General features: G+C 34.0%; 2 protein-coding genes across 2 annotated transcripts in view; both read right to left on the reverse strand.

Moving 5' to 3' along the window:
* The window catches only part of si:ch211-245j22.3 (uncharacterized protein LOC563798 homolog), a 7,224-nt gene extending 5,695 nt beyond the window's left edge, over window positions 1–1,529 (reverse strand). Inside the window, exons 1-2 of the mRNA XM_056477853.1 lie at window positions 1,459–1,529; window positions 535–667 (exon numbers count right to left, since the gene is read on the reverse strand). Of these exons, the coding sequence (XP_056333828.1) occupies window positions 535–667; window positions 1,459–1,529 (204 nt within the window). The remainder of the gene's footprint in view (window positions 1–534; window positions 668–1,458) is intronic.
* A 4,833-nt stretch (window positions 1,530–6,362) lies between these two features.
* The window catches only part of bmal2 (basic helix-loop-helix ARNT like 2), a 45,810-nt gene continuing 25,987 nt past the window's right edge, over window positions 6,363–26,185 (reverse strand). Inside the window, exons 8-17 of the mRNA XM_056478068.1 lie at window positions 25,924–26,041; window positions 25,003–25,149; window positions 21,965–22,205; window positions 19,408–19,514; window positions 14,403–14,553; window positions 14,148–14,215; window positions 12,368–12,485; window positions 12,030–12,120; window positions 11,844–11,943; window positions 6,363–11,473 (exon numbers count right to left, since the gene is read on the reverse strand). Coding sequence (XP_056334043.1) covers window positions 11,322–11,473; window positions 11,844–11,943; window positions 12,030–12,120; window positions 12,368–12,485; window positions 14,148–14,215; window positions 14,403–14,553; window positions 19,408–19,514; window positions 21,965–22,205; window positions 25,003–25,149; window positions 25,924–26,041 — 1,293 coding nt within the window. The 3' untranslated portion in view covers window positions 6,363–11,321. The remainder of the gene's footprint in view (window positions 11,474–11,843; window positions 11,944–12,029; window positions 12,121–12,367; window positions 12,486–14,147; window positions 14,216–14,402; window positions 14,554–19,407; window positions 19,515–21,964; window positions 22,206–25,002; window positions 25,150–25,923; window positions 26,042–26,185) is intronic.

Genomic DNA, 26,185 nt, shown 5'->3' on the forward strand with positions numbered 1-26,185 from the left:
AAAAATTACCTTGCTTTGTTAAACATCATTTGGGAAATTTTTATAAAAGAAAGAAAAATTCAAAGGGGGGCTAATAATTCTGACTTCAACTGTACAGTTTATTTATTGTATATATTATTTTCTCAAAATTATATTTAAATTAATTTGGTTTAAAATAGTTACAAATGTGAAATTCTAGAGGTTTTAGATAGTAATGTAGATAATGTGTCATGAATAAAAAAATCTAATAGCCTAAATATTAAAATATACTTTTCACGCAGTTACAATGATTCACTGTTTTTGTTTTTCTCAAAATTAAAATTTTTTAATAAACCTGATTTTAATATTTTAATAGTATTTCTACCTACATTTTTGTATTTTAATGTCATAAACTAAATTCAAATTAGACAGCATTACTAAACTTACTGTAGTTTTTTTTTTCATGTAATAAAATGGCTTTAATGGTTTTTAATTTATTTTAATGACTCTGAATCATTTACATTTAGGGTATAGACAAGAATTTGAGAAAATATAGCATATATTGATAATAAATACCCCATTGTTATCGAGTGTCCGGAAGATCTGCTCTGCATACTCTGCTGACTCCTTCCCCACCGTCCCATTGCAAAAGTGTCGTCTGAACTCATGCAGGGTGATCAGGCCACTCGGACACTCGTTTAGAAACTTCCTGACATACAGAGAGAGACAGGCAAAAAGTTTGACAATAGTTTAAAACTACTGCAATATTAATTTACTGATAGGTCTATTATATAAACATTAGTTTTTAGTTAAATATTTGCTAAAGTAAAACAACACTTGATATCATAGTTTGTGTAATTTTACTATATATCATGAGGCAACACATATAATATATTATATAATAGTAATTTAGACACTATTGTAAATTTTACCAATATTGACATGTTATTTATTTCCGTTTTAGTTTAGAATGTCACAAGTAACAAAAATAATTAAAAAAAAATTAATATAATGATAATAATTATAAGAATTATCCTCATTTTATGGACATTTTGTTCTTAATCTCGAAAAAAATTGTTCTGTAAAAAGAATATTGTATGATATTGCATTTATTTATAACTTATTTTGCTCCGTCATCATTATAAAAGGAATTCTAGCTATTACAAAATATTTAAAAAAATAAAAACAGTTATCACACTTATCCCAAAATATTCCAGGAATAAAAATAAAAGGTCACCAAAATAAACAAAGACAGAAAATAAAGCAGATGACCTACTTATTCAGAGATAGAGTTTATATGGTTATACAGTCACAGTTGGCATTTTATGGCCTACAATAAAACTCTTCAGTACAGCATGACCCATTCTTGACCCATTTTACAACTATATGTAGTGACTTTCCAATAATAAAGACCATCCATAATCGAGTGGTCTGTTAGATGTTGTATCCTATTGTTTTTTTCCAAAGCGCCTCTGTAGTCATTGTAGTTTGCAGACTTACCTGAACCATTCATAAAGCTCGGTGACGTATGTTCCACCTTTTCTGCAGGGTAAAGTTGCAGTTTGTCCCATCTTCAGCAGCACAGCGAAGTCCAGGACGACAGAGACACATATATAGCAAAGCCCGGCTTACTTTACACACACTTAATCATTCTTACGCGGACTCTTCTGCATCTCTGAAATTAAATACAGTAATAATCTCTCCACAGGAGGGCAACCGGCGACAGACAAACACTAGGCTAATTAATTAACACACACATTTTCAAATACACAAGCAGACATGGAGACTTCCCAGCAAACAATTTTGTGTTTAACAGATGTCTAATAAACATCTAAATGTATAGGCAGCTTGCCTAAAACAAGGCTAAACTTGGGCTGTCAGTGAACATCTAATAGACATCCAAGAATAGCCCAAAACAGACTAGTCGTCAAATAGGCCGTTTAGACAGACTTTATATGTGTAGTTGTTCTTTTCTGGTTTTTTTAATGACAAGTTTTGGCCTATTCTTAGACGTCTATTAGATTTTCACTGACAGCCCAAATTTAATCTTGTTTTAGCCAAGACAACTATTTAGACATGTACTAGCCATCTTTTTAAAAAACAAAAAACGCTTGCTGGGTTGTTGCCTTTATCTAAATATTACAATGTTTCTTCTTTTATTTGTGAATTTAAAGTCCATCCACAAGACTTTTTTCTCAAAAAGGTCTTGTAGACAGACTTCAAATTGTAAGAAATGAGGATCGAATTGCGAAAAGTCTCTAAACTACGAAGCTTGAGAAATTAAATTATACATTTATTTACAATTTTGATGTTTGTTTCTTGAGATTACATTTCAAGAGTTCATACTTAGCTGATGGTTGATTATAAAGCGTGTTTGGCATGCTATCTTGGGAGAGACCCCTGAGTTCATAAGATACTGGAGCCCAGGACTTCCTCCCATTTGCAGGGCGAGAGGGTAGTTTGAGCTCAGGTAGGTCTCAAGAACTGCTTATTTATGGTTAATGACAAATTAGGTATTGCTATGAGATATACTGCTAATTAAGAGGTCATCTATGGTGTCAATTGGGTTTGGTCCATTCATGTATGTTGCATGTCTTGGACTGTGGGGGGAACCCAGGGGAAACCCACAGGGAGAACATGTAAACTCCGCACAGGAACATCGACTGGCCTGTTAAAGAGTTAACCCAGTGACATTCTTGCAGTGAGGCAACAGTGCTAACCACTGGGCTGTCCTATCAAGGAAAAAGGGAAATCCGACGATATCAAGACGAAGATACTGAGGTAAGAAACTCTGGTTATTAATGGTGAGTTAGGAATCATCTAATAGTGAATCATGTGTTGGCTGGTCCTGCTGTGGTCAATCATAACCACGTGATCCTTTCGAAGTTAGTTTATAAATAAACTTCACTTCATGATTTGGAGAGAAACAAATGTCAGAAAATTTGTCTTGAATTAAACGACTCAGATTTAATTAAAATTTGATTAAAAGATAAAGTAAAATCAAAATTATGCGGTAAAAATGCTGGGTTCCACACAATCGATTTGTGTTGGGGCAGGGAAACATGAAGAAATTAAGAAACCTTTTTAGATTTTACAAATTTAAGTGGATTAAACATGAAACAGTTAAGTACAAAACATCAGAAAATCAAGAAATAAACTTAGAATTACCTAAATAAATAAAAAATTGGATATATAGCCTAAATGCAGAAATCCAAAAAGTACAAATTCTGAGATTTCAGAAAAAAGTATTATGAAAAGTATAAATTAATAAAAAAAATAAAAAAAAAACAGATAAATGTGAAAATAAATAATAAAAAATGTAGATATATGGCAAAGATCCTGTATCATGGTTAAGGTAATATCAGAACAGTTTATGCAATATAGTATATTTTTATGTGTATACTCATTGCATGTACACTCAAAAACAAATGACATTTGCTGTTTGTTCCAACTACTTATTTAAACTGAGCTGAAAGAACTCAATTCTTAGTTTTTTTTTTTTTGCAACAATTTATGTCAAAACAATGTTCAGTCCACTTTATGTTTTCCCAAAACAAATAGATTGTGTGGAACCCAACATTTTATAATCCGCATTGTAAAACAATGCAGGCTTCCACACAGTATTCAGTCATGTTGTCCAAACACAAATAGATTAAGTTTACTAAATTTTTTTTACAAATTTAGGTGGATTGAATGTAAACCATTAAGTTCTCCCAAAAACTGCCATAATTGTGATTTTACAGCTCAGTTAAGTAATTAAAGTAAAATACAAAATATTAGCTTCTTAAATATTCTAAACATTTACTATCCCGCTACACTGATTTTATTTAAAAATTTAAACAAAATTGAAGTATTTGTTTTTGATAAAATGAAACAAAACAGAATCTTGAAATATCACCATTTTAACATTGTATTTGTATAAGTGTGTGCTTAATTTATTTTAATCAATTTCAAAAGCAATGGTGTTAATGTTTGTGAGAAATAATGATGCAGTTTTACAGTTGAAACATTCATTTTCTTTATTTTAGTGTTTTTGTTATGAAATTTAACAAAAAAAAAAAAAAAAAAAACTACATTAAGGGGATAGTCAAAAATAACACATAACTGATCGTTACACACCCTCAAGTTGTTCCAAATCAGTATGAGTTCCTCATATATGGAAGTTAATATTTACCTCTTAACTCTTTTGGTGCCAAAAGAATTCAAAAGATCTTATTTTTGTGTTCGACAGAACAAAGAAACTCAGGTTTGGAACAAGCAGATGGCAAGTAAAAAAAGAGACAATATGTTCACTTTTGGGTTAACTCTAAATTCAATATCAAATTGATTTCCTTCCAAGCATCTCCGAGCCCACAATGACACAAATGTAGAGAAAACTAATGTTGTTTATTTACGTTTTTTTTAACCATAAGGTCAGCGTCGAGAGACGAGACTCAGACTAACCAGACCAGTTAACAGCAGAGATGGCGGCATACAAACGCTTGATAACTAACAAGAGGAAAGGGATAGAAGCAAAAGACCAGACAAGAGCCTCAGTTCCTTGTTCAAATACTCAAACAAAGCTACTGCGCGACTGAGATGCTGATTGAGATTCTCCATCACACATTCCAGACAGAAAACAAAGGGAAAGAGAACAGCAAATCTTTGTCTCATAAGGCAAAAACCTTTATCCAAAACCCTGACAGAACCACAACAAAAGAAGAATAGAAGCAACTGGAACAGAAAAAGGCATGCATGAATAAACGAATATTGCTGGAACAATGTAAAAATCAAGAAAATCTTAGGCTACACGGATGAAATCAGGAGAGAAGAAAAAGCGTTGGTTGTATCCCAAGTCCAGTAATTGAATTCTGTCAAGTGCAACTGCAGAACGACAATTCAGACAATAAAAAGTGTCACATTAATGACAGAGGATTTACTAGGGGAGTGGAAAACAAAATCAAAAATCACATTTTCTTGCCTCTTTTTAGGTCCAGCCTGTAGTGTATGGAACATCGGGGTGAAGGAAGCAGTCGTTCCTGTGCTTAAGGCTACAACTGTCCAATCAAAACCCCACAATTGCCATATTACCATAATTGTGATTGGCTAACTTATCTCTCTGGCATTGGATTCCATGAAAAGTCAAGATTCTGTCCTTGTTTACTCATCCTCATGCTGTTCAAAATCTCATCTGCGCAACACAAATGAAGATATTTTTAAAGAAAACTACGATTTTTCTGTCTCCATTAACTGAAGACTCATTTTAAAAATCTGTTAATTAATACTCAAGTAATTCAGTGTTTCTCAACCACGATCCTGGAGGACTACAAGCTCTGCATACTTTCCATGTCTCCTTAACCAAACACACCTGATTCAGATCATCAGCTCATTAGCAGAGACTGAAAGACATGTATTGAGTGCGACAGGCAAAAGAGAACTTCCAAAATATGTAGTGTTGGTGGTCCTCCAGGAACGTGGTTTAGAAACACTGAAGTCATTTTAAGACCCATTTAAATTTTTTTTATTAATTAATAATCAAGTAATTCAGTGTTTCTCAACCACTTTCCTGAAGGACCACCAGCTCTGCATATTTTCCATGTCTCCTTAACCAAACACACCTGATTCAGATCATCAGCTCATTAGGAGAGACTGAAAGACATGTATTGGGTGTGACAGGCAATATGTAGTGTTGGTGGTCCTGCAGGAACGTGGTTGAGAAACACTGAAGTAATTACGTAATTAAAAAAACAAATAACCAATAAAAATCAAGTCTTCTGATGAGTAAACTACATTGTGTGAACTCTATTTTTCTTTAAATCTATCATAATGCTTGATGCTGGATAGCAAAACTCATTGATTCTACAACCTCCAACCTGCCATGTGACATTCAGAAATGCACATTTTTGGCTCTTGTAGGAGCTCAAATGTGCCATATGAAATCCAAGAGCGAACATAATTGGTTCTCACACTTCAAGCAAGCATTGATTAGGCTACTAAAAATAAATCTGAATACTTTAAACATTGTTCGGTTGTTCTTTTGATCAATTTTGTAATTCAGAAAACATTACATACAGCCAAGAAAAACTTTTTTGTATAAAGCAAATTTTGAAAATATATCTCTGTAAAAAACTGTGATGGTATCTGTAAATGTTGCTGAAAAAAAAGAGTTTTGGTGCTCATTTGGAAAAAAACGGCATTAAAAATATGTCTTGTAATTTACAGACACAAATTAGTAAAAAACTTAAGAAAAAAAGCCAATATTATATTTTACTGTATTATTTTCAATGTAATATTTTCAGAACCCCGAAGGTAAAAATCTCAAAATTGAAAAAACTCCATTCTCATTTACTATTATTATTATTATTATTATTATTATTATTATCTAATTATGAACATTTTGAAGCATCAGAGTGGACAGATGAAGAAACTGAAATCTCTCAGGTTTTATTAAAAATATCTCCATTTGGAAAAAGAACACATTTCTAATGGGATCGAACAAACATGAGAATGAATAAATGTCATTTTGCGGTGAACTGATCCTTTAAGGAAACACCTGTAATTGGTACATTTGTTAAGCCAAGCCTTGGATGAGCACTGGACCATGGCAAGACTTCAAGGTCCAGACTTTAACAACAAAAACAGTATTTGACTTAAATTGGATTGGGGCAGGTGGGTTCCTCCCTTCAAGTATGCTCTTGGCAGCATGTGACAGAGTAGACAATGATATGAAAACATATTTTCTTTCGATTTAAAAAAGCAGCTCAGACTACAGTCACAGAATTACAGGACATCCGACAGCACACAGGGCGGCTGAGCATTACGGGAACTTGAAAAATCTGTCTGCGGCCAACTTGCTTTGGTATAATCTGTCGTTTTCATCAGGCAAGGCCAAGAGTCTCATGTGGCACGTGTGCACCATCACAGAAACATAGTTCTCTATGCAGACCGACTGAATGAAAGGTCAACGCTAACAAGGGAAGCAGAAGTTTGGAAGAAGATGTGCAAAATGTGGACACACAGCCATGCCGAAATGTGAAATCACTGAGCTGAAGGTTTACCCGGACTCTTTTGGAAAGCATTTGTTAGTGTCAAATACTTATTAGTGAAAGAAAGAAAAAAAGATTAAAAAGAAGGATCAGTATCCCAAGTACTTACATATGCAAATAAGACCTCATTTATAATACATAAAAATAGGGAATTATTACAATAAAGGGTGTTTAAGAGCAAACCTCTCATTTTAACAGAAAAGTTGCTCAAAAAGAGGTGTCATGTTCAAAAATAGAGTCTAAAAACTACAGCGGACAGTTTTTGTTTATATATTTAAAGATTAATACAATTTAAAATTGTAAAAACACGTTATTAGGCATCTTGCGTTAATGAAAACACTCATTTTCATTATTTTCATTCTCGTGTTGCTCTAAACCTCACTGATTTCATGTCTTCCTAATGGCTTGAACAAACTACACAACTGCGCTGATCTCCATTTGTGTTGAATGTAAGAAACTCATTAAGCATAGGTCTCAAACTCAATTCCTGGAGGACTGCAGCTCTGCAGAGTTTTGCTCCAGCCCCATCAAACCCAGCTGATCCAAATAATCGAGTGTTCAAAAGAGTCACAAACACCTTCATTGGTTGGATCAGCTGTGTTTAATAGGGTTGGAGCAAAACTGTGCAGAGCTGTGGCCCTCCAGGAGTTGAGTTTAAGACCCATGTCATAGAGGTTTGGAAAGACATGAGGGTGAGTAAATGATGAGAGACTGTTCTTTTTGGGGTGAATTCTACTTTTAAAAGTTGGTTGCAATCACGGCAGGATTTGTATTAATCCTCTTCAAGACAAATGTGTGAATCTCACTACTCTATTGTTCAGTTTTAATCTGATAAAGTGATTAAGTTTTTTTTTAAGAGTAGAGATAAAGGGATCATGTACTGCGATGTGTTGTATTTTTAAAATGTTCTCCAAAGGTCACATATAAAATGGGTGTCCAATCTGTTTCTGATGACACTGTCCTGCTCTAATAAAACACCAGATAATCAAGGTCTTCAAGCTCGGTGCGTCTGAAATCACATGCTTCCCTACTATATAGTATGAGGAAAACAGCAGACCTACATGAGCTGAGTAGCACATCCGAATTCATAGTATTCAAAAACACAGTAGGCGATAAGGAAGGCAATGCAAAGACACTTTTCCACAGTTTTGCACAACATGTTGTACCCCTTAAAGGAAACACTCTTGTTTTGTGGCTTCAGTTATCTTGTGTTTGCATCAAGATATACAATACGACACATGCATGAATCGGTTGGTGGGGTCTTCTGCAAAGGGTCTTTTGTTTTGTTTTTGTTTTTGTTTGTTTTGACTAGGAAGTTTTGTGTTCTGAAACTTACAGCATGTTTTTGTAAAACAATGAGCTCGTTTTTTTTTTTTTTTTTTTTACAAAACATGACTACGTGTCTTCGAAAAACAGCTGTGGTACAAAAAGAGACCAAATGAAAATTCTCAGTTTCTCTGGATTTATGAATTAAGACTCACACCAGCACAATTTTCACTCATGCTTATCGTCAGAATGTTTTTCATTCATACCAAAGTGATTGAACACGTTCAATATCACTCCCTGACACTAGATGGCATTTAATGAAAAACAGAAATGCTGCAGTACACAAGGTGGTGCTGCGCAACTTTACGCTTCTTCACTTCTTATCCTCGTGTTATGCAGAGTTCAGACTGCATGATTTTAGCCCCCGATTTTGACTGGCCTTCTAGATTTGAGAAATAGCAGGCAACTGCCTGAAATCACAGGCAAATCGGTGCTCGTTCACGCGAGTAACAATCACACAGTGTAAACAATCAAAGATGCAATCTGGGAGAATCGGCACCCATGAGATACTTGGCATGCTAAATATCTGGACCTGTCGTTGATTCAAATAATGCCGTGTGAAATGTGTTCTGATTGTAAACAACATCGACGATTACCTACAGCCAATGAAAGAGCAGCATCCACAAGTACGGGTATCTGCAGGCCAGTGGGAGGTTGGGAGAGAAGTTAAAGGGCTTATTTTCAGTCTATTTGGACTCAAGAAATAGAGGAAAAAGTCTAAATTTGGCAGGAGCACCCATGTCTGTTTGACGTGTCATCTGAGCAATAACACAACCGGGTGGTTGAAGAAAAGTTGCTAATTCCTTTTAAGACCCAGGTGAGCAAAATAAGCACATTTTCTACCCCACTAAAGGCTTCTTTAACAATGTAGTTAATAACAAAATAAATACTACGTGACCTGGTGTTGTTTTCATGTCACTTCTAGTATGTGTTTGGTTGTGAGACGTAGTTTGTGGACCAAGACAAAGTTGTTGGCAATTCTCCTACTGTAAAGTCATGCAGTGTGAAACCCTCTCGCCAATCCATCTTGCAGTGTAAATACAGCAGCGACTGAACACTAGCCTAAATAGTCATGCAGTGTGAAAACATCTGTGACACAACTACTTTGAAAATCGTGCAGTCTGAACTTGCCATTAACTTTTCTACTTCTGTTTAGCCTCCTCCACTACAGCACACAAACTCTTGGTCAAAAGTGCGGGAGAAAGTAAATGAAGTGAAATAAAAATGATCATCGAATCCCATTTGATCTGCAATTTCTCTGTGCTCGGCTACAGTTTTATACTTGAGGGCCACCAAGTTGTGTTTTACGGTAACTTCAGCAGCTGAAGGCATGTAAACAAATCCAACAAACTTATTGGTTGGGCAGTTTTTAACTTAGAGCGTCGAACCAAAGAATGCTGCTTTATGTGTGCCGTTTTGCACATTTTTTGCACAACACCTTTTGTTTAGTCATAAACCATTAAGCATCAGCAATAATCACAAGCAAAACTCATCCTGGTGTGCATAAGCCTTAATAGTTATGTTTTTGAGTAAAATATCATTTGTTTTAGACTGTAAATTTTAATGACTTCCTAATTTAAAATAATCTGTTATTTAAAGCTATTTTTGTGCATGATATACAGGAAGTGTTTTTGAGGTTTTCGGACATGTTTATATTCAATGTTTTAAATTCAGATGAGTCAAGAAATCAATAGTTGGTAGAACAACCAACAAATGGAGGAACCTATATTTTGCCATTTGTTATTCTGTACATGTGGCTTAAAAATATCTAAAACAACTTTGATTTATTTGAAAATGAGGAATTGTTATCAGACATTTATAGAATAAAATAAACATTAACATTTTACTCAAACCCATAGCTAATGAATGCAGAGACATTGCGAATTTTAAGTGGTCTCTTTTTCATCCATAGCTGTAATTCCAAAACAACAATCACATATCAAATGCTGATCACATAAGCATGTCTTTGTCTTTGAACAATGTTTATGTCCTCAAGACAAAGTGGTACTTGGCTAATCCAATTAAGGATTTTGAGAAGGGGTTTCATGAATTGTTCCCTGAGAGACCCTGCCCTTATTAATGGACAACTTTGCCCAGAGTTTCGATCATCATTTTACCTGTTGCTTATCTCCGGCTTCAGCAGATCAAATTCTACGTAAAACTAAGTGCCAATGTTGGGTGCAACAGCCAAGTATGTTGTCCCAGGCCCTGTGAACTTCAGAAATATCGCCTTTTTAAGAGCAGATCAGTCTGGCAATACAGACAAAGGTCTGAGGGAAAAGCACACATTTACACACAGGTCTGAAGACTAAAGAGGAAAAACAAAACAAACATCAGGCCTAACGGTGATCCTCAAATTTTCTGATTTTTCCACATAGTCATTTCAAGTAATTCTGGTTGACAAGCGCTTATCAAAACCCTCCCTGTTGTTCCGCTCTCGTTCATCATAAAACATTAAATTCAAGACGATTTCTGCTCTAAAAGGGTAAAATAACTACAAGGGTTCCCTTTCCAAAGGAAACCCATGACATTTATATATATATATATATATAAAAAAGAAAAACAGTCCAACTATGCCTCAAAGCATCCATGAACAGTTCAAGTGTTGATTGACTAAAGAAACAGCTTTAAAATCCTCACGCCACTGATTCACAGCGGAGCATTTGGGTTCTTGCCTTATGGCTTGGCTGAGGCATGTTTCATAAAACAGATCAAGAACGTCCCTCACTCATGCCAAAGGGGTAGAAGTGACCTCAGAGCTGAGCTGAAGAAATGCACACCAGACCATATAAAACCTGGTCCTGTTGCTTAAGGAACTCAGATTAAGGTATTCAGAGAAACCCCTTTACCCGGAGCAGCCTTCAGATAACCTGCCTCGCAGCTTGTCCAGACGCATTAAAAACACTAATAAATTAAAAACACAAAAGTCAGATAACTGTCAAAGGCTTGCTGCCCTGTGAAAATGACTGGATGGTTCATTTGAAAAAAGCTCCAGGTAAGATGGCTGTGTGTTCAGAGAGACCAGTGCATCTCGTCAAAGTTCACGGCTTCACCTAGGTTGGCATCGGTCTCCAGTAAGCTCATAATGACGGCCATGGCTGCTTCATCAGTGCTCAGAGCGCCCAGACCAGGAACCCCCTCCAGATCCAGCTGAGAGCTCCCCTCTGAAGCACAAGAACAGGTATATGGTGAGGGTAAGATATGAGAAAAATTACATTTGAATAAAGCAAACGACACTATCTTACAGAAGTCTTGTCACTTATCCAAGTTTTAGGAACAACAAATAATAGCTTGACTTCTAGTTGATCATTTGGTATCAGGTGGCTTATATGAAAGGCAAAGACCTCTAGATTATGCTAATTTTACCAAAATAAAATATAATCATGCCTTGATTTTTAATTATATATATATATAAAAAAAAAAGGATCCGTCTCTTTTATCTGGAAGGCTGGACAGATATCTTTTAGACAAACTTCTCAAAATGACTCTTTTGATAAAGACATGATCAGTGTAATATAAAGTCGTCACATTCACCCATGAGATTTTCCCCGGCTGAGAAGGGTCCGCCCCGCACTTCTTCCTCAGAGCTTGATTTGCCAGGCATCTCCACGTCTGTTGCTTCCCCATTTGGCACCTTAAAGCATTGAGTAATATTGTGTTTATATCTCATAAATCAAAAAACACAGAGAACTCATTTAAATCAACACAGATCACACTCACATTGCTGCTGGCCTGCGCAAGGGCCAGTGGAGACTTGTCTTGCAGTAAACTGAACGGACTGGTATTGCCGCTGGATGGTGACGAGTTCATCCTTCACAAGAAAACAGTGTGATGTCACAACTCAAAAATCCTTTCATTAGGGATGTGCAGAACTATGTATTTTCAAAACGGTCTGATTTGTGCAATGTTTCCAAGAATCATTACATATAAAAAACAACAACACATGATCTTACTAAATAATAATGTTGAGCATGTGCTTACTTTATATAGCTTGCAATATTTCACTGCCAGTCCTTCCAAATATAATAATGGAAAGGAAGCTAGAATAATTGGTTTACCTATTATAGTCCATTATCTCGTTAGCGATTTGGGTCCCTATGCACCCTGCGTAAATCATGCCGGATGCACTGGAGATCCCTGGGATGATTGGAACTTGTTGGGATTTCTTGGCATCATCTGAAAAACAATTGTTATTAAAGAGGTTTTTATTTTTTTAGTCAGCTATTTACTCATTCTCAATTGGTTCTAAATTCTTATGAGATTCTTTTTTCTGTTGAACACAAAATAAGATATTTTGAAGAATGTTAAAACTGGTAACCATTGACTTCCATAGTATTTGTTTTTCTTACTATGGAAGTCAGCGATTACCGGTTTCTAACATTCTTCAAAATATCTCATTTTGGTCTCAACAGAAGAATGAAACTCAAACAGGTTTATGACAAGTGTTAAGTGAGTAAAAGATGACAATTTTCCATTTGGGGCAGGGATGTTAAACTCAGTTCCAGGAGGGTCGCAGCCCTGCACACTTTAGTTCCAACCCTAATTAAAAACAGCTGATCAAACTAATGAAGTCTTTCATTCTTGTTTGAAACCTACATGTATGTGTGTTGAATATCTCTCTCTCTATATATATATATATCTATATATATATCTATATCTATATATATCTATATCTATATATATCTATATACATCTATATATCTATCTATATAGATAGATCTATCTATATAGATAGATCTATATATATATATATAGATCTATATATATATATATATATAGATCTATATATACATAGATCTATATATAGATATCTATATATAGATATCTATACAGATCTATCTATATATATAGATCTATCTATATAGATAGATAGATCTATCTATATAGATAGATAGATCTATCTATATAGATAGATAGATCTATATAAATATATAGATCTATATAGATATATAGATCTATATATATATATATATATATATATATATATATATATATATATATATATATATATATATATATATATAGATCTATATATATATAGATATATAGATCTATATATATATATATATATATATATATATAGATCTATCTATCTATCTATCTATCTATCTATCTATCTATCTATCTATCTATCTATATATATATATATATATATATATATATATATATATATATATATATATATATATTTCTATATCTATAGATATATGGTAATTTGAATAGTTTATTAATCATTTACTTATTCTGAATGATCTTTAAAAACCACCAACTATTCTCAAACAACTGGTTTGTAAATGATGCAATACTTAATTTAGTAATGAAAAATTAATCATAAAGTATGAAAATACAATAATTAAGCACATTATATATGTTCTTATAAGTCAAGAATAGAGCATTTCTATCTGCAGTTAAAAAACTTCTGACCAACATCTGTTAATGCTTTACACATAATGAATTAACTATTTGCTAATGCTTAATAAATGATTCAGTATTCTGTATTACCAACTATTTCAAATCAACAGTTCAATCAGATAGTCATATCAGCAATTTTGCTTATTTTATTAATTTCAGCTGAGCTCTTATATAAATTGGCAAGTCTAGCAAACAAAAAATATAAATGTAACAATGCAAAACATCAAAACTAAACATAATACAGAAATCTATCAAAAAAGTTAGCACACAAAACATTTATTCAAACAGCTTCCACGATGAATGATGCATATGACTAATAAGTGCTTTGTCTTATCCTCAATGGATGGTTTCATAACGCAATGCAAATTAAAGATACACACCTAGAAACAAAACGAATTTACAACACGTGTACATATCATTACTCACCTTCCGAGGCCTTGGAGCTGCTCGGCTGCTCTGCTTTATCCCCTGATCCACCTGGATTACTTTTACCGCTGAGTCAGGTGAAAAAAAAAGAGGTGATAAAATAATCGGTCAACTCAATCAAAAAAATAAATAAAAAAATAAATAAAAATAAATAAATAAATAATATTAATAATAATAATAACAATAAAAATAAATAAATAAATAAATAAATCACAGAAATTAGACACACACACAAAAACAGACGCTAGTACTTACGATATAACAGTGTTGGTTGACACGATGTATTCTACTTCTTTGGTCCAGGGATTTATAAAACTAAACCACTGACTTTGTAAGGTGACAAAAGAGCCATATTTTGTTTTGAACTTGTAGCAGTTTGTCTCAATCTTTTCTTTACTCCTCAGAACTGTAAAAGAAGCAGTGAAAAATACCATTAATATAGATCATTTTCTCACTAAATCAGATATTTCAATATCATCTGATGTTTTATATTGAGTAGATCACAAAGGGTTTGAATCTACTGATCCGCTTTTTGCATTTAAAGTAAACAAATCGAAATTGACCAAAAAACACCATTAAAAATCCTGTCAGGATGTGTGTTTAGCACAAAAAAAAGTTAAAATGTATCATTGCTGTTATTATTATGGTGGCTTGAAAAGCCAGCATACTGTTATCTATCTTAAACTTATTATTATTCTTCTTCTTCTTCTTCTTCTTCTTCTTCTGAGACTAATTTCTAAGTGTATCTCCTCCTAGGCCTTTCAAGCTACATACTTCAAACTTTCGTCAAACCTTCAAACTGGTCTGACTCGGGTTGCTATATCTTTTCTAACTGATCCGACCTTGGGTTTTCCGAAAAACGACCCAGAAAAATCCCAAAAGTCCCATTGACTTAACATTGGGTCAAACTTTGTGAGCTCATAACTCTGCATCAGACTGTCCTACAGACTTCTAACTGGACTCATTGAACTCAGTCTAGCCAGCAGCCAATAACTGATGACTTTTTAACTTACTAGCCACTCCCTAGCAACCACTTACAGCACCCTAGCAACTGTCCCATAGACTTCCATTGTAAAAGACTCCCATTGACTTAACATTGGATCAACCTTTGTGAGCTCAGAACTGCATCAGACTGTCCTACAGACTAGAGTCTGGCCTCATTCAACTCAGTCTAGCCAGCAGCCAATCACTGATTACCTTTAAACTTACTAGCCACTCCCTAGCAACCAATTTCAGCACCCTAGCAACTGTCCCAGAGACTGTGACTAGCTATTCTAACACACGCTAACAGTTTTAACATCCTACTGACATGCTAATCTTGCTAGAAAGGTGCTAGCAACACGATAGTGACATGCTAGTCATGCTAGTAACATGCTAATTCATGCTAGAATCATGCTAACAACATGCTAATTCATGCTAGAAACAAGCTGACTCATGCTAGAATCATGCTAGTAACATGCTAGTTACATGCTAATTAATGCTAGAATCATGCTAGTTACATGCTAATTCATGCTAGAAACATGCTAATTCATGCTAGAATCATGCTAACAACATGCTAATTCATGCTAGAAACATGCTAATAACATGCTAATTCATGCTAGAAACATGCTAGAAACATGCTAGTAACATGCTAGAATCATGCTAGTAACATGCTAATTCATGCTAGAATCATGCTAATAACATGCTAATTCATGCTAGAATCATGCTAGTAACATGCTAATTCATGCTAGAATCATGCTAGTAACATGCTAATTCATGCTAGAATCATGCTAGTAACATGCTAATTCATGCTAGAATCATGCTAGTAACATGCTAATTCATGCTAGAATCATGCTAGTAACATGCTAATTCATGCTAGAATCATGCTAGTAACATGCTAATTCATGCTAGAAACATGCTAGTAACATGCTAATTCATGCTAGAATCATGCTAGTAACATGCTAATTCATGCTAGAAACATGCTAGTAACATGCTAATTCATGCTAGAATCATGCTAGTAACATGCTAATTCATGCTAGAATCATGCTAATAACATGCTAATTCATGCTAGAAACATGCTAGTAACATGCTAATTCATGCTAGAATCATGCTAGTTACATGCTAATCCATGCTAGAATCATGCTAGTAACATGCTAATTCATGCTAGAATCATGCTAGTAACATGCTAATTCATGCTAGAATCATGCTAGTAACATGCTAATTCATGCTAGAATCATGCTAGTTACATGCTAATTCATGCTAGAATCATGCTAGAATCATGCTAGTAACATGCTAATTCATGCTAGAATCATGCTAGTAACATGCTAATTCATGCTAGAAACATGCCAATTCATGCTAGAATCATGCTAGTAACATGCTAATTCATGCTAGAATCATGCTAATAGCATGCTAATTCATGCTAGAAACATGCTAATTCATGCTAGAATCATGCTAGTAACATGCTAATTCATGCTAGAATCATGCTAATAGCATGCTAATTCATGCTAGAAACATGCTAATTCATGCTAGAATCATGCTAATAACATGCTAATTCATGCTAGAAACATGCTAGTAACATGCTAATTCATGCTAGAATCATGCTAGTAACATGCTAATTCATGCTAGAATCATGCTAATAACATGCTAATTCATGCTAGAAACATGCTAGTAACATGCTAATTCATGCTAGAATCATGCTAATAACATGCTAATTCATGCTAGAAACATGCTAGTAACATGCTAATTCATGCTAGAATCATGCTAGTTACATGCTAATCCATGCTAGAATCATGCTAGTAACATGCTAATTCATGCTAGTAACATGCTAATTCATGCTAGAATCATGCTAGTTACATGCTAATTTATGTTAGAATCATGCTAGTTACTTGCTAATTCATGCTAGTAACATGCTAATTCAGACTCGGCTTTTCAAGCCACCATAAAGTTTGTCCTCAAACTTTAATATCTAGTTAAACAGTAATATTCAAATAACATTTTTTTTTTTTAAATATATAGAAGCTTTACAATATTATATTTGTGCATAATTCTTCTTGTGCATTAATCTGGAGCTAATCTAACAAAATAAATTATGATAATAGTCTTAAATTAATACATCCTAATTTAAGGTAAAAAAAAAGTTGAAAAATATTAAATAAAACATTTTTAAAAAAGCAAAATTCTAGAGAAAACTAAAATAATTATACACTTTTGTAGTTTGTATTTTTTTTCCAATATTTTGCATGAATTTAGATCAATTATCTTTCTATTTCTAAAGATGTGAGCTCATATTTCCTAGTGCTGAATTTATACTGTTTTAACTTGTATTATATACACTGTAGTCAGAGTGCAAATTATACATTGACTATAGGGGGTCAGCTATTTTTACTAGCTTGTGTAATAAATATAGTTGTAATTTATTTCAATCAGCCTACATCTCATTGGATAATCAAACTTATTTTAGCTTTCAGTGTTTTGAGGGATAATGAGCTGATTCGGTCCTATACTGTAACCTCTTATTTCAACAGACAGCTCTTTCCCAAAGTTAAATTGAAGGACTTTAAGCACTTTCCAGTTCCATTTTAAACTCTTCCAGCACTTTATAGCTGTGGTAAATTACATAATTGCATGCACGTACTTCTTATCATATTTTATAAGATGCTATTCCATAGTAGCTATAGCATAGCACAGCATATAGTATAGTATTCTAAGCATTTTAATGGCTTGTCTGTCAAAAGCACATTATTAAGACTGAAATTCTCATCTATTTAGATCTTAGATGTCATATTTAACCTTAAATTTATGTTTACTTTAATGATCAGATTTTCCAAATGCTGAATATCAAAGTATAGACCATTTTACTGTGGTGATGTCATTGGCCCATGAACATTTCCTCCTTGTTATCAAACTATTTTATAACTGTAACAAAAGGCAATTCAATCATAACGTTAAAATAGCTATCATAACATTATTTATTAATATGTGGCAATATTTGGATTCTCGGAAGCGATAGAAATTAAAAAAACGTAAAACAGGAAATACGTTGGGACCATTGTTATTGTTTACATCCCTCAAAATGGTCTAACATTATTAGTATTATTTTTTTAGAAGCTACTTTAAATTGAAACCAAAATGTCCAATGGGTGGCGCCAAATCTCTATCTTTGTCACTGAACTGTTAATTCAGATTCATTCAAAACAGCTCATTTATAAATTAATTGACTCATTAGGAATGACTCTTGTTAACCTCATTTGTTAAGTGCTTCTTCTATGGTAATGCGTTTAAATCTTTGATTTAAATAGTAACAACAAAAGAGGTGTGAATAAAGTCTATTTTGCTGTCGATAATGTACAGGGAAAGCCACTTTAGTTTCACATTAGGCTATTTTAGGCTTCTGTGTATGTAGTATGGCAGCTGTTGTTCTTAACAGCTGTAAAGTTATGTTTTGTGTCCAGGTAATGATACACAGGGCGACTTTGAGCATTGTTATCGGACAATATTGGTTGGTTGGCTGGTTTACAGCTGAAAATGTCATTTTAAGTGTAAATGCAAGGTATTTTGTATAGATGTAAACATGATGTGCAATGTAGTTACCACAGTGAAACTAAAACAGGTATGGTAATGAATAGTTTTTATATATTTAATATTTCAGGCCATACTTTACATTTACTTGAGTACAAAAGTGTAGTCGGTACTTCAACTTCTACCAGAGTCGTTTTCAACATGAGTATCAGTACTTCTTTCTTGAGTAAAGGATGTGTGTACTTTTGCCATCTCTGATGTTGCGCACTGTGTGTGTGTGTGTGTGTGTGTGTGTGTGTGTGTGTGTGTGTGTGTGTGTGTGTATGTATATATATATATATATATATATATATATATATATATATATATATATATATATATATATATATATATATATAATTTTTTTTTTTTATATAAAAACTCATTTTTATTAACTTTATCATTTATTTGCATGTATTGAACATAAACTGTCAAAATGCAATGTCAAAAACTCTTAAAAAACTTGACAGTTTTCAATATGATCTAAAAAAATCACCTTTATTTGCATATGGCACATAATCCAGTTTAAACCTCAGTGAGGCTCTGGCCTCGTGTTTCTGCCATTGAAAGCTGTTGTAATGTCCTTTAGAAGTAAGACTAATTATGGATGATGGGGATTTGGCTACTCAGTACAAATGGCTGGGAAAGTAGCCAAGTTTCTTGGAAAACACTTTCAGGAAACTTTGTTTAGAGCTCCAGTGTTCCTGATAGTGAGACTCTGTACCTTTTCTATGTCTTTCAGCCAGGTGCGGCAGGTCGTCCAGGTGGAAGTATTCATAGCAGGATGTTCCCAGCAGCTCCTGAGGTAAATAACCCAGAATAGTGGTGGCTCTGTGTGCACAGTATAAATGGACGGCACATTTTAAAGAAATATTCCAGGGTTATAAGAAATTTAAGAGAATTCCATTATAAGAAAATTCAACGTGGTTCAACGTGCCAATTTAAACGCAATTTTTTCTGGTACTTCAGTGTGCAATTTAATATTAACAACAAAAAAATTGCATCACTAACAAGTGAAATTAATATTTATTTAAAGTCTCCATGAACCAGAAGGTGTGATCGTTATTTTTTTTATTGTGACGCAGTTCCAAGAGAAATGGAATATTAAATGAGCAAAGAGTGGGCATAGCTTGTTTTTTCTACCGCGGGCTGAATGGATGTAGAGAAGTAGGCATTTCATTCAGAAAGATCTGGAAAGGGGTTTTAGAAAAATCATTACAACCAAACAGACACCTCTTCCTCACCATTTCTGTTTGTTGTCAAAACTGACAGTTGAACCAGCGTGATTAAATGTTAGCCATGCCCATTACCTCAAAAATCATGTAATCTGATTCATTTAACATTTCTAATCATTTAACTGAGAAAAACAACCAGGATGTGCATTTTCAGACTTTAATTAGAGATTAGATGGGCAAACTTTTTTTTTTTTCTTAATGACATGCACAGATGAATTGTTCACCATAAAACTGGCCATGTGAGTTGACAAAACCAATAAGGTTCAATTTGATTTCTTGGGGACTTTTTATAATTATAATTTACTTTAAATAATTACAAATGCTAAAAAAAAACACTTAAATTGTAACATTAGATTCGTTACATAAATGTAGATGTAACCCCGCTACGGCACCACATCTGCTTCGAGCTGGGATCGAATCCGCGACTTTCAGTCGTCTGTCACTAGAGCAGTGTTTCCCAACCCTGTTCCTGGAGGCACACCAACAGAACATATTTTGGATGTCTCCCGTATCTCACCCAGTCACTTCAGATTTTGGAGTCTCTTCTAATCTTCTGGTGAGTTGATTTCAGGTGTGTCGGATTAGGGAGAGCTTGAAAATGTGTACTGTTGGTGTGCCTTCAGGAACAGGGTTGGGAAACACTGGACTAGAGCACCTTTTAGAGGTCAGAGGAGTGAGGTTTACCTGCACAGCACTTCACTGGCTGGCCTCTGCTATATTGACATCTGCCCCTCATTTAGTTTAGTAATTAGGTTTATTTTCATTTTTATTATTTATTTATTTATTTATTTTTTACTTTATTTTTAAGGGTTGTTTGTTAGGTTTGTAAAATGTAAAACGTTAAATAAATAATAAAAAAAGAAATAAAAACAAAAACGGTTACATTTTGTTATATTATTACACTTATTATTCAAAATAAAATGTGTATACATTTTTTTTAAATAAAATAATAAGTTTAATATTATAAAAAATGTTTTTTACTTTTATAGTGATTTATACATTTTACATAATTTTATAAAATCACCCTAAATTTAGTTACAATAAAAAGAACAAATAAATATCAAAATAGTCTAGTAATCATCTGACAATATAATACAAAACACCTAAGTAAACATGAATTTTTAATAGAAACGCTAAAGTCATTCTACAATAATGCTTTTTTGTTACATATTAACATCATTACAAAACATTTTACAGTGTAGTTTCTCCAAAATGTAAGTGTTAAAGTTCAGTCGTCTTTAACAAGTGGTAAACTAACAAAGAAAAGACATATCGCCCTCTAGTGAGAATAAACTCTCCTATAAAATATCCTATATAACCAGGGGTGTCCAAACTTTTTCTTGTGAAGGGCCAAAAACCAAACTTGATTGAGGCTAGTGGACCAAAGGTAAATATAGGTGGGGAAACTTCCTAATCTATTTAATAATGTTTAAAAATGACTAGAAAACATTGCTTTATATTAACAAATACAGTATTTTTTTACATTATATAATAAACTTAGTACAGTAAAAACTAAATCTAATTAATAACAGAATTACACCAGTTTTTGCCTTGATTTGCTTGCCGATACATTGTTGTCTATCTGTCGAGTGACAAAAATTCTAAATTCATTTACAACATTTAATTGAATCATTTAATTTCTGTTTGCTTTTTTTTGTTGCGTAGCAAAAAAAACCCAAACAAACAAAAAAGGTTATGTCAAATCAGAAATGATGAACTATGTTAAAGTCATTTGCCCCAACCCTCTCCATCCTACTCACACTCCTCTCAGATGAGATGGTGGGTCAAATCATAGGTTACAATGGGCTAACTTTGGCCCGCAGGCCCTACTTTGGGCATCTACAGTATATACCCTCAAAAAATGTATTGAAATAATTTAATTCAGTTCAATCCACTTAAATGTGTAAAAACTAACAAGTTAACTTGATTCCTTCATGTTGTCCCAACACAAATGTATTATGTGGAACCCAGCACTTTTTAAGTGTATAACTATATAGAGTCTAGTTTTGTTGTAAATTCACAAAAATTCACATTTATTTAACAAACCGTTGATCCACAAAGGTAAATTTGCCATCCATGGCGTAGCGGGTGACGAACTCAGTGGGTTTGACCTTGATCTCTCCGTTGGCCTGCGGGAGAGTGTGCGGGTGAACTCGGCCCATCGCTACCAGACAGCTGAAGTGGGAGCTCTCTTTATCCGCCTCGGCCTCCCCCTCGGTGGCCAGCTGACGTGTAGGCCAGGTGCGCATGTAGCCCGTGCAGTGGACAGTGCAGTACCGCTGCGACTCTGATGGGGCAGCCAATAAAAACAGGTGAGCTGAGAGCCAACAGATACACCAAATGCTCTTGAAGGAGGAGTTCCATCAAACATGAAAAAATTTACTCTCCCCCCACCCCCTCCCAAGACCATCCAAGATGAACGACTGGTTAAGCCAAGGAGAAAATAAGAGAGCGTTCCTAGATTTTACTCCAAAAATAGCCAACACTTGCATTGGGATGATGGTCTAAAATCCATAATAAATCAGTATGAAAGTAATCCGCTCAAATCCAAACTAAAATCATGGGTAACTTACTCGAGCTAATAACATCTGAAAACTACGTATGAAAACTTTAGAGACTCTTTGGGAACATTTACATTCATGAATGCTGATAAATGTGTGCGGTCCCATTTTTTGTGAAATAATAATGATAAACAAAACAAAATATATTAAAAATATACAGTAGCAGATACGTTTGGTTTCAATTTACTTTATTTGACATTTTATTTTATTATTAAAAAGGTGATTTAAAATAAGTATAATAACTAGGGCTGCACAATATATTGCAAAATTATCCTTATTGCGATAATAGTATAATCAATATACGCGTGACAGACATGTGCGATAAATTACATTTATTTTATGCATTTCATTGTTATCTATATTTGGCCTTTTTATCTTGATCCTCATCTCCCCAGTTGTTGCTTTTCTGCTATTGGCTGGAGCGGCTCAAAAGTAAACAAAGAGCTGAAAATAAATAATTATAAAAGACAACAGCCAATCAGGCAGTTCATTCCACTCTGGCGACCCCTGATTAATAAAGGGACTTAGCCGAAGGAAAATTAATTAATAAATGAACAGCCATTCAGAGTCAGGATATCGTCTGAGGTTTTCAATCATTCATAGTACGTTAAAGTCTAAATATTTGCACCTTGACTCAGGTATAAGTTTGAATCAAAATTAATTAGATCTGAAAACTTCATTCAACGGGGCATCACGGTGGCACAGTGGGTAGCACAATCGCCTCACAGCAAGGAGGTGACTGGTTCGAGCCTCGGCTGGGTCAGTTGGCATTTCTGCGTGGAGTTTGCATGTTCTCCCTGTGTTCGCGCGGGTTTCCTCCGGGTGATTTCCCCCACAAGTCCAAAGACATGTGGTATGGGTGAATTATGGGTGAACTCGAGTGTATGGATATTTCCCAGTGATAGGTTGCAGCTGAAAAGGCATCCGCTGCATAAAACATATGCTGGATAAGTTGGCGTTTCATTCCACTGTGGCGACCCCAGATTAATAAAGGGACTAAGTCGAAAAGAAAATGAATAAATGAACTATTTTAACCTCTTTATTTTAATATCAATATATAAATAAATGATTTAAAAACGGAGATAATAAAATAGCATTTTTCTAGGGAAATGTTATATCGTAAGAAATATTGTTATAGCAATTCTCAACAACCATATGGCATATTTAATACTAATTGGCACCTAATAGTAATTGGCCTACAGATGTTGCAATTTCACAATTTGAATGTAAAATATTTTCTCTTTTTTTATTTTTTAAATATGATTTCTGTTAATTATGTTGTAGCCTTAATTATTAATAAAATAAATAACTTATAATAAAAATATTAACAGTGAAATTGAATGATGAAATGGAAAGATACTAAGATTCTGTTTTTGAAGCTGTGCTTGTGTATTTGTCTAGTAAAAGTTGACATTGTTTAGTGCTCTGTCTGTGCTATTTTATGACATTGTTATCATAGTTTTTTTAATATCATAGTTAATCTCCAAACTGATATAACGTACCAGCTGTTTAACACTATTAATATTTCACAATTCAGATGTCACAATTATCATCAATACCTGCATATTGAGACCGCTTTACTTTAAACCTGCTTAAGTACCGATTTTTTTCTTTAAGTCCCATTTACTCGCACTATATAGAGGAGAAAACATTTTCCTCCAAAACCATAAGTTATTTTCAGCTTGGATGACCTGGGGGTGAGTTAATAGTTTCATTTTGAGGGGAACAATTCCTTTAAAGAGAATTGTGTACTTGTAAATGTCCTTGCCTTTTAAATTTTACTTTATTTAATCCAAAAAAAAAACCTACAGCCTGACAGATGAGTTCTTAGTATTGTGCCAAATGTTACATGTAGCAAAATGTGATAAGCTTTTGCTGAATAAGACGAGCAAATTGTTATCTTAGTTATAGATGTGCATGTTATATGCAGCAATTTTATAATGCATGTTTAATGCATAAAAATTAATGCATAATTAATGCATGGCTTTACTGGGTAACAACTAGTCAGTGAACTGCTTTGGGCAGTTTGGAAAAGACCATGCTCACCACAAACAGAAACATCAATGCTATCCAAGTCCAGACAGCACAGCAAAACACTTTCCAAAGTGCAGTCACTGTCCAACAAGTTTGTAGGGACACAGCTGTTGGAATAAAATCCCACAAGCTGTGTTCACACCACTGCATGTGGCAAAAAGCAAGACGGCGACGTGTGTAATGGAACAAATATGCAGGCCACGTCATCAACACGTCACAAAACGACAACTTGATATTTGATTTCAGCAAGAACAGACACAAGAAGATGTTTTTTCCGCTCATTGCTGGTCTGAAGTCAAGAAAATAGAAATTTGATTTAATATCTACTTCTGTTTTTCTTTCAGAGCAACAATAATCAGTTCAATTGCATTAAAAACAACACTTTTGATTCACTTAACGTCATCATTGTAAATGTAAAATCATCTTGGGTTAAAAAAAAAACAACACGCACACAAAAAATAGGATGTTTACTAAATGTAAGCGACTGACCTTTCTTTTTAGATGCACCAGCCTGGAAGTCCTTCTCCTCTTTTACAGTAATTTTGTTGTACTTCATTCGGCAGAAGAACGAGCGCCGGGCTCCAGAGCAAAGCCGAGCCGATCCAACGGGGAGCTCAGCCTGCACCTGCAACCCCGCTAAAAAACACAGAGAGAGACACTGAATCAGGAAATGGTTCCTGAAAAATGCATATTCTGCCATCATTATACTGATGGAGTTCCAAAATTTTCATAAAAAGCTAAATTCTATGGCTTTAGACATATAATTGTGGCTGTATACAGCTTTGAAACAAATGTGGGATAGTAAACATTGGTGTAATTAATACAATGATTAAGTATAAACTACCATTTAAACATGTGTTTAGATGTTTTTAAAACATAAGTTATACATTAATGATGCATTAAATTGATCAAAACATTCTATGATGCAACTTCTTTTCCAAATAAATGTTAGTTTTAAATTCTTAATGGTCAAATACTTATGTAAATAACTATCAAGTTTTCAAAAAAAAAAAAAAATAAAAAAAATAAATAAATAAATAAAAAAAAACTGTTGTCAAATTAGTTAAACAAACAAATAACAATAGATTTTCCAAAAATATAGAATGATTTCTGAGTGAAGACATTGAGAAATCGGATTAACGATTTATAAAAAAATCTGCATTTCCATTACGGAAATATAGTACATTTTAAAATGCATCAAAATAAGAAAAGTCATTTACATCTGACATAATGTGGCACAATATTACTATTTATTTTTAAACAAATAAACATTCCTGAGCATAAAGAGACATTAAAAACACAGCTTTCAAATGTTATCAGGCACAGTCATAAAGCAATGTAAGCACTAATGAAGCATGCACACAATCTTTTCACAGCGAGCATTATTTATTACTGCGCAAGTATGTTTACTTTTGGCGTCTATGAGGCGCTCGCGTGGGTAAAGTTCAGAGGCAGACAGCTGTTCCTTCACTTTCCCAATGTCCTTTGGATGAACATAATCAAACAGACTCTGTCCAATTAACTCCGTCTGGGGAGAAAACATTCAAATGAGCAACGATCTGACTAATAGATTCTGCTAACAGATCACAACACCATCATCATCATCAGGTTTATCATCAGGCAAACAAATGGCCTGTAAAATTCTTCAGAATACCCTATCAGGTAAGTGTTT

This window comes from Danio aesculapii, chromosome 18 (genome assembly GCF_903798145.1).
Source record: "Danio aesculapii chromosome 18, fDanAes4.1, whole genome shotgun sequence".
In the NCBI taxonomy this organism is placed as follows: Eukaryota; Metazoa; Chordata; class Actinopteri; order Cypriniformes; family Danionidae; genus Danio; species Danio aesculapii.